The sequence below is a fragment of the Camelus ferus genome, chromosome 5, assembly GCF_009834535.1.
Source record: "Camelus ferus isolate YT-003-E chromosome 5, BCGSAC_Cfer_1.0, whole genome shotgun sequence".
In the NCBI taxonomy this organism is placed as follows: Eukaryota; Metazoa; Chordata; class Mammalia; order Artiodactyla; family Camelidae; genus Camelus; species Camelus ferus.
Genome location: NC_045700.1, coordinates 67,234,063 through 67,243,740, shown reverse-complemented (window position 1 = coordinate 67,243,740; position 9,678 = coordinate 67,234,063). Strand labels below are relative to the sequence as shown.

The 9,678-nt window shown below is 46.3% G+C and overlaps 1 protein-coding gene across 1 annotated transcript in view; it reads left to right on the top strand.

The window, feature by feature from the left end:
- Nucleotides 1-7,135, top strand: part of PARD3B (par-3 family cell polarity regulator beta) — a 923,861-nt gene extending 916,726 nt beyond the window's left edge. Inside the window, 1 exon segment of the mRNA XM_032480017.1 lies at nt 2,433-7,135. Coding sequence (XP_032335908.1) covers nt 2,433-2,790 — 358 coding nt within the window. The 3' untranslated portion in view covers nt 2,791-7,135.
- Nucleotides 7,136-9,678: the final 2,543 nt, after the last annotated feature.

Sequence of the window (9,678 nt, the reverse complement as noted above, 5' to 3'; positions counted from 1 at the left end):
TTGAACCTCAAAGAGTGTTTGTATAGGCCAGCTCATTGTTTCTCTTCTCTCTGAAAAATTAGAAAGGATAACTGTTTTGATGAGTTCTACAGAAAAAGACAATTTCCATGATTTCATTTCTTGACAAAGAACAGCTACCTCACTTGCTTTCTGCCGCATGTAAGCAAACTCCCAGACGTAAAATCTCCCCTCAGAGGAAGCAGTGTGGCCCACAGAACGATCCTGAGTTCTGCCCCATCTGTGACGAGTGGCGGAGGGTCGGAGGGAACGCGACTGTCTCATGTGCACGCAGCCTGCACGGTGGCTCTGGCTCTTAGGGTGGCTTCTGCCCCGTCACCACTTGATCTGGGTCGTCTCTCCACAAAAAAAAAAAAAAAAAAAAAAAAAAAAAAACACCAAGTCCTGCCTGTCTTTTATAATGTTCTGTTTTAAAAGAGAGGACTCTCCAGGGAGAGAACAGGACCCTGAAAGTCCAAGGCCTGGAATTCTTCCTTTCTCTCTTGCCATTTTAAACAGGAAACATTCATGCTAAGAGGGTCCGGAGGGAGCGCTGGTCGTATGTTCATTTTAAGGCAGATAATGTTTGTGTGTTGCAACGTCAGTGATTTATCCCAAGGGCTTAAAATGAGTGCAGAAAAACCACATGTTTCACTTCATGCAGAGAAATATCTTCTGTAGACTTTGAGAGAAAACATAGGTTAAGGATTTTAAGTGTTTCGGAAATCTCCAACATGAACCAAAAGGAAATAGGAATGAACACAGTGGGGGAGGTGGGGGCTTAAAATATTTTACGATAAAAGATATAATGAATGCTGGAAGTTTTCTAAATAAAAAATAACGTTCTAAAGGAAAGGGAAGATGAAATCCCCATCCTTTATTTCCCAGGGCTGGAGTGACAGAGTACACATTTGTGCTTTATTTGTCATGGGCAATTTAAAATAGAGCAAAGCAAACTGCACTGAATAATAGCAGTTGATGCTATAATAACTTGTATGCAAACAATGTAATTTTTTTATCTGAAAACTCTAACTAAATTAACCCAGGCTCAAGGATCTATCTTTCATTATTATGCATAGCCAAATGAAGACGTTAAAAAGCAGAGTGAGAATTCTGTTGTTCATCCTTATGAATGTGTTCACATGCTGCTTTCCACATGGACCCGAGCTTGGGGCTTGTCAAACCTTCAGTGATTTGGGGAACTTACAGACCTGTTTTCACATCAAACCCTGCAGATTACAGGGTGATTCTGACCCTCACTGACAGTGCTTGATTAACCAGACACTGCTTTCTTATAGCCCTGTCATTTCTTTCAAGTGTTCTACCAGTTTGTACTCTGACATTGGAGAGATTTTCATCATTTATTCTCGTTGCTGTTTTCCTTTAAAAAGAAATAATAAAACGAGGAGTGGTAGAAAGTGGGGAAGATCTGGGGACGGTAGTATGGATACGTGCACAGAAGGTTTATGAGGTTTTAAGAGCTGCAAACAGAACTCATCTGTTTAACCCCAGGCTAGATAAGACGCAGGCATCTGCGCACTGTTTAGAGACGTATTGCTTCTGTTATGGCAAATGAATCAGAAGATGCTTGTTGTCTTAGTAGAGAGATCCAGACAGGGTCGCTTTCTGTTAGTGTTTTTTCTTGCCCTGGACCTTTCTGTGTGCCTACTCATTACACAGTGCAACTCACAGCTGGTTTGGCTTTTCCCAATCTGCTACTGGCCACGTGGTACTTATTGACTTTGCTGTGGAATTGCTTTATATCAAAGTTTGGGGGTAGGTAATTCTAAGCTCTGGGTTGGGAATTTTTCTAGGAACTATAGAGAGCGGAGGGCACACTAATCCACGCAGGGGTGTGACAGAGCTAACCAGACTCAGACCAAGACTGTGGCCCATGTAAAGAGCACCCCATAGACCAAGGAGAGAAGTATGCAATCCCTGGGAAATTTATAACTCCAAATCATGTGCATTTCCACCACCACATCTATGTCAGGCTTCAGGGCAGTGGAGAAGGCGAGGGGGCAAATGGTCACAGCTTTAACAGAGCCAGACTCTGCCTTGTTTAGGAAACTAGCTTGGTTACTGTAATAAAGGCCAACATATAAACAAGACAGAAGTGTATTTCTTCCTCAGGCACTAGTTGGTCCTGACTGACATGCTAGCTTCATAAGGCTGAGGACCCAGGCTCTTACCTTCTTGTTGCTCTGCCTTCCTCAGCATATGGCTTTCCCCCTGGGGTCTCCAGTGGCCAACAGAAAGGAGCGAAGAGAAGAGGGCCCCTCTCTTCCTTTTAAGGGCCCACATCATGTCTGGTCACATCCCAACGGCAAGATCCAGTCTGTGGCCACGCCACCTGCAGGGCAGGCTGAGGAATGAGGTCTTCAGCGGGGCAAGCGTCTTGGTAGCTTTTGATGTGTCTGTTCTTCTCTTTCCAGGGGAGGACCAGCGGATCCCATAGACTATCTGACAGCAGCACCTCGAGGCCTCTACAAGGAAAGGGAACTTCCATATTACCCAGGGGCTCACCCTGTGCATCCCCTCAAAGGGAGCTATCCCCGCCCCCCGGACCTGAGGGTCACAGATGTCCGGTATCCCCAGTACTACCCACCCCCGCCAGCCCCCCAGCACAAAGGACCCTTCCGACAAGATGTTCCGCCTTCCCCTCCTCAGCACCACAGAGTACCAGCCTACCAGGACATGGGCAGACCAGGGCCCCGAGGGGGCAGCCCAGACCAGTACCCCTACCGAGCCCAGGATCCCCGGCAGAAGAACCCCATGACCGCAGCCGTGTAGCTAAATGCCACCAAGCTCTGCCCAGCCCAGAAAGGAAGACATCTAACATCACCTTAAGGCCTTCTTCCTATTAAGAATTCTCCATGGTACAGATTAGGTTTTTCTCACTGAAGTTGCAACACTCAGCTGCTAATCAGAGAGAAAGAAAGGGACAGGAGTTTGGGGAGGGAAATCAGAAGGAAGAGGAGGGATGGGGCCATAAAAACCATACTGCCTGATATTTGAAATAGTTTTAGAATGGCTCATCTTACTAAGAGTGGCAATTGAACAGGCAAATATCTATGGAGATCTAGAACAGGGCACCTCCCCGGAGCACACACACACACGCCCCGTAGGATTGGCAGCCCAGGGCCATCTCTGGCCGGGATCATCGTCCATTTGGGGGCTAAGCTTCAGCCACCTTATTGGAGTTGTTCAGTCTAGGAAGAGTGGCTGCAAATATGGGCACCCTAAAGGAGTAGTTTTTTTCATTGGGAAAGCAACAACAGCAAACATGACGAGTGATCTTGAAATGTTTTATACCCAGAGGAAGACTGCATTTCTTTACTTGTAGACTTTCTCAGTTTCTTGGTACCACTCATTTGGTATAAGCATTTCACGTTTTCTCACTTTTTATATGAAAGCAAGATGTGAATGCAGTCTTAGTGTCCTGGGAGAACGTGCAAAGCTAGTCAGAGCTTCCAGAAGAAATAAATGTTTTCCATGGACCAATGCAGCAGTCAGGTTAAGAGAACTGAAATTCCCATGGTCCTCACCTTCCTTCCTCCCTCGTCCCAGTCATGATAGCGTGGAGAGATCTGGTTTCAGAGTCATCCCCCAATCTCCTGCCTGTAATTATTGTAAGCAGGGCCTCTACTTTAAGGCTCCCACTTGAGAGCTAAAATGTACTCGGGAAAAAGAGGGTCCAGTGGTTAGGGCGCACAGGAAGCAGGGTTCTGGAGATGCCAATTCCAGACTCGGTACCAAACAGGGCCATCTGCACCTGGAGACGGGGAGGGGCTGACTGTGCTCTTTGGGAATGATAACCAGCAGGTAGTAGATGGTAGTGACTGACTGTGTGTATATATGGGCATGCGTGTGCCTTCACAGGCGTGTGATTGCCAGGATAGAGAATGGAAAATAAAGATGCTTTCTGGAAAGTCTGATGAGGAAGGAAATAAAAAGGAAAAAAAAAAAACAAAAAAACCACCCGGAAAACAGAAGGGAAGGGAGAAGGAGCGTAAAACTACGTCATTCTATATCTGCTGTATTTCATTAACAAAAGTTAGGGCGGGACAAAGGCCAAGGTCTCCAGTTGGGAAAAGAAGGTCTTACGGCTTTGAGAAGCCGAAACTCCACCCTCCAAAACCCGTTACAATTTCTTTAGAACTTTGCAACTATTTTCTACTTATTTCAACAGAACACCTAAAACCTACAACCTGACCCAAAGGAAAACACAAGAGAAGACTGAGAAACAGCAAAGCTTGGGAACAGCAACTTGAATTGTTCAGTGGCTCTTGAAATACTTTAACCCTTTTTAATTCCTTCTTCCTTCCTTCCCTCTCTCCGACTCCGCCCAAAAAAAGTCTTGCGTTCAATTTAAACATATTTTGGCCAAGACTAATATACCTGTGACTGTTAGAATTTTTTAAATTATAGTATTATTGAATATATAGAGTATCTATCTAACCCAGTTTAGGTTTTTGTTTTTGGTTTTTTTTCCTAATTTAAAATAGAGTTCTGTTACCAAGAATGATGCAACTGCTGGTTTTAGACTTGGTGTTATTCACTGAACTTGGAGGGGTATCATTTTCTCAACTACTATTTACTTATGGCCCTCTTGAAAATAGACTGTCAACTTGTTTTTTGCCCTCTATCATCTCCTTAAGCCAAGCACCTTTAGATTCTTTGCAATTTGTGCAAAGAGGTTGAGGATTGGGCCCTGCTCACCTAGGGGTGGGGTGAAGGTGAGCTGTAGGGTTTCCCTGCCAACGTGTTGCAAGCTGCCTTCCCCTCAAGCTAAATAAACCATTAAAAGATAATGATGAGGGAAGTATGATGTGGTCTGAAGCATCAAAAATCAGCTCTTCAGAATGCTCCATAGTTTAACCAAATTTCTGTAGACTATTCGGACGTAACCAAGCTAGAAGCTTCCTTCTGGATTAAGGTCAAGATCCCATGAAGGCCAGTGATGTAAGGTGAGATTTTCTGTGTGTTGGAGTGGCCCTTGTAGGAAGGATACATTTTCACCATGTTGCTACCTTGTAAGCATAATATCGCCTGTACTCAGGCTCAGGGTGAGCTGCTCCGAGCAGGGTTTTGTGTTGTATACCTACACAATAAAACCGTTGCTAATCCTGAGGGGCAGCCAAAGAGGTGAAGATACTAGTAAAGTAGACCCCCCCCCAAAAAAAGATTATAGCAGTTTTCTTTTTTTGATGTGTAACACATGCCCCATTTGACCCTGCCCGAAAGAAGCTAACATTGTGTGTGACAGTCTTCACCAAGCCAAGTGACAATTAAGAACAGCCTGAATGTAAGCTTCATACATGACTGTGTCCCACTCCTCCAGCTGTCACCACCAGAGGTATGGAACTCCTTCCCAGAATTTAGAACAGGTTGTTTAGAGTATTTAGAAGACCCAGCTATAATCAGTAGGTGCCCAGTAGCAGGAAATAGTTCCCTGTTTATTTAAGGCCTTGGAAAAACTCAATCAGGTGTCTCCTTGTAGCTCAGAATGCTAATAGCCCCCCAGAAAAGGTGGCACCCACAGTAAGCTATAGACCCAACAATGTACATCCACTCAGCTCCTGATCTAGCCACTGGGGTATCCGGGCCCTGAAATGATGTGTTCGCCTCAAGCCACTAGATGCTTTAAGGAGCTCTGTTTTTGTCCCTTTTTGCAGCAGTGGAAAGATGAAAGGGAGCATCAGACCACTGAAAAGTTTTAGATGCAGGTGAATTCAGTCCTCTGCAAGGGGTGAAACACAGCATCTCACTGACCATCTCTCTTCGGCTGTGGCAGTATCACTCTTGGTATAATATTGCTTCCCCACAACATCACATCACTGGATGAAAGGCAAGCTCAGAGTCAGGATTCTCTTAAATCGTGGTTGAGTAACAACAAAAATTGGGGTGGGGGGCAGAAATGACTGTGAAGCTCCTTATTCTTAAGATTTTTAGACCTATATGCATTGACCCCACAGTACAGCACAGAGCAAAAATCTTATAATCAAGAGCACAAAGGCAGCCACATACCCACTGTCACCCCACGGAGGAAACTCTGTGCACACTGACTGAGACAGGTTTGAAACTTCACTTTAGCTTTATTTTTGCCACCACTAACAAAATTAAAACATGATTCTTTATTCCTTCCAAAGAATTTCTTGAGTTAAATCTATCTTCGGAAGGAAATCCACCAGACAGTCTTCTGAGTTGCCATGCACAGGGCTGGTACGCACACAGGTCAAGCCTTTAAGAGTGTTTATTCCCTGACCTGTAACCACAGCAATCTTTTTCTTGGGAGGAACATCTTAGCATTTCAGAGGGACAGAGGGATCTGGAGAGTTTGGTGTGGATAGGGATGTGTGTCTGTCAAATGCCCATAGGCATTAAACTCTGAACTCCACATGAACGGCCTTCAGATCGTTGCTAAATTGGGTAGACACCCTACTGCTTTCTGAGTCCATAAGCAACAGAAAGTCTAGATTTAGTGCAATCAGACGGGAGAGAGATGGATTCAGAAGCAGCCCACGATAGTATTTCTCTGTACTCCCAGCTCACACCGACTTAAGTGGAAATGATGCCCCAGTGAGACCAGAAAGAGGAGTCTCCATAAGATATCCCTACAAAGTCACCTTTCTGATAAAAAGGAGAATGAATAAGCCTAGAATCTCATATGCAGCTCTGACTTCTAAGGGAAACTCTTTCTCCCTCATGTCCTTAAATAGCAACAGAATCACACACAGCCTGACTTTTAAGGTGGGATTAAGGACAAGCCCAGCGTGGAGAGTGAACCAACCCCCAAGACTGCCCTGACTCAGCTCTTTCAGACAGTGTTATGTTCCATCTCTGCCGCCTGCAGTGCTGTTTACTACTGGAACATAAAAACAAAACCTGCTGTGGATACAGTCACTTTGTCTAGTGTTTTCCTGTGCTTGTATGATACCAAGTCTGTTCATAAGTTCTGAAGATAAATTATGTGAAATCCTATTTTGGCATATGGGGAGGGGTAGAGAATGAATTCTTTACAGACTTTTTCAGATGATCCCATTTGTACCACAGAAAACATTTTGGATGTTGTTATATATGAATATATAAATTTTTTCTTGTTTATTTTGCATTAAAGTAAAGCTTTATTCAGTCAGTAAGAGTCAGAGTCTTGGTTTTCACCACCACCAGTTTGTTTTGGGATTTGATGAATGAGTAGGTTGGTCTGGTCCTGCTCACCCTGGAATGGCAACGTCACAGGGCAGAAGACACAGGGAAAGGGGATCTATCACATGCTGGGTTCCCTGGAAGCAGATGCTAAGACGGGGAGGAGTGAGCAGGATGTTTATTTGGGGTGCATGCAGGTTCAACACCCACAAAAGGCAGGGGAAGGAGACAGGACAGGGCAGGGGGAGAGGCGGGACTGCCACACCCTCCAGCTGGGCCTCAGCCAGCTCCACAGGGAATGTCTGAACTGTGGTGGTCCCGTGGAGTTGTCCCACGTTGGGACAAGGGAGTCGGGCCTTTATCCCCCAGTCTTGGTCTTGGGATGTGGGCTACCCCGGAGGTGGGAAGGAGGTGAGGCCCAGGCCCAGGCAGTTTTGTTCAGGTGGGGCAGTCCCCAAGAGGGCTGCCAGCTGGGGTTCATCTAGGGAGGTGTTCATAGCAGCTGGGAAAGTAGCCCTTCACTCCCGAAGTGGGATGTGGGCGGAGCATCATGGCATCCCTGACAGTGCAACACTGTCAACCCCTCTCTCATGCTGGAGACGTTCTTACCTTGTCTACAGAAACATGATTCTGAGTTGGTTTTCCTTGAGGCCATCCCTGTTTCCCAAGCAACTTGACTGGCTTATTCTCAGCCCTCTCCCCCCTCTCTCCTGCAAGTTCATTCACAGCAAAAGGTTCCAGTGACCATCTCTGGACTGATTTGCTCACGATCTCCAACTCTGATCTGTCTCCGAGCACATGCATTTCCACTTTCCTACTGGACATCCCCACTTGGATTTTCCACAGGCTCTCTGCACGCATGTCCAATCTGAAAACAAGCCTGCTCTAAAGAAACCTGCTTCGCGTGACTCTGCTGGCCAGCGGCACCACCACGTTCACAGCTACAGACCAGAAACCTGGAAACAACCCCGGACTTCCCATTTATGACTCTGCCCTTTCCACACACCCACCCCCATCTGATGAGACGGAAAGCCAGCAATTCCCTCCAGCAGTCCTACCAAATAAGCCCATGCTTCCGGACACCTTGCCAGGCCTTAGTGCCGCCCCCTCCCTTCTCACCCGCCGTCCTCAGTAACCTTCTGTGTGATCTCCCACCTCTTACTGCGCCTGCCTCTGACCCACCTCTATACTATGCAGACCCACCACCTTCCTCGGTAAATCAAATCTTACTGGAACACATACACATGGATTCCTTTATATGGTGTCTGGTACTCTTTTCACGCGACAATATCAAACTCTCCTCTGCACTGCCAGAGGAATTTTTCTGAAATGAAGATCTGACCACATTACTCTCTGGGAAGCAGCACAGTCTTGTTAAAAGAACACCTTTGAAACCATGGCGACCTGGATCTAAAATTAGGTTCAACACTAATTAGCTACATAAACTTGGGTAAACTACTTCTCTCTCTAGGCCTCAGTTTTAGCATTTATGAAATGAAACTACTACACGTTTTATGGGGTTTTTAAAGAATTAACCCACACGACAAATACAGGACCTCTGGAGCCAGTATGAACCACCTCCCAGGAGTCAACTGTCCACGTCTCTTCCCAACTCCATGCTCAGTGACGTCACACTGGTAGTTTGAAATAGATCAGGTTAGAAGCATTCACAACACAGAAATTAGCAGACCCTCTGGAGAGCCAGTTGTTAAACATAACCAGCACACCACTGTATAGAACACACAGTGATATGTTTACAGCACACTGCTGTACAGAACATATGTAGTTGCCCAGCAGTCAAGGAAAACTAGTCCTTGCCTGCATTCACATACACACACACAGACACACACACACACACATGCACACGTACATCCTCACTCCGGGAAGCCTTTCTATGGCCCCTTAGTACTTACAGCTTAAAGTCTAAAATCCAAAGCCCTCCAAAATCTGTCCACTATGCCTTCCCCTCCTTGTGTCTTCTTACTCCTGCTTTTACATCTTGTGCCCCTGTTGCCTCAAATTACTTGAGTTTATTTGAACCAGGCAAATAATCTCACAGAGCTACCCTGGCAATATATACTCAGCATAGCTGCCCCTGCTCAAAATGCCCTTTGGCCTGTGGATCCTCGCTCCTCCTTCAGTCCCCAGGCTAACCAGCTCTCTCCCCACGAAGACTAAGCAGCAGACGCTGGAGGGAGGCTCCCTCACACCCCTCCCACCCTCTGCAAGCAGGACTCACGGCAGGTCGGAGGCACTAAACTGGAAGGCCACATTTTCCAGGTTTCCTCACAGTGTGGCTGCCATGCGAGGCCCAGCTTCTACCCGTCAGACCAAACACGGCGGAAGACAGAACCGAGGCCCAGCCACACTTCTGCAGGCCAACACAGTGGAGAGGCATTTGGTTTTACTGTAGAAGTGTCTGGTCTCTAGCTTCCTGGGGGTCAAGAGGCTGTGTGTGGGTCCCCGTGTTAGCAAGGATTACAGCTGGGGCTATGTGATTCTGTTGCGAAGAGTTGGAGGATTGGCTTCTCG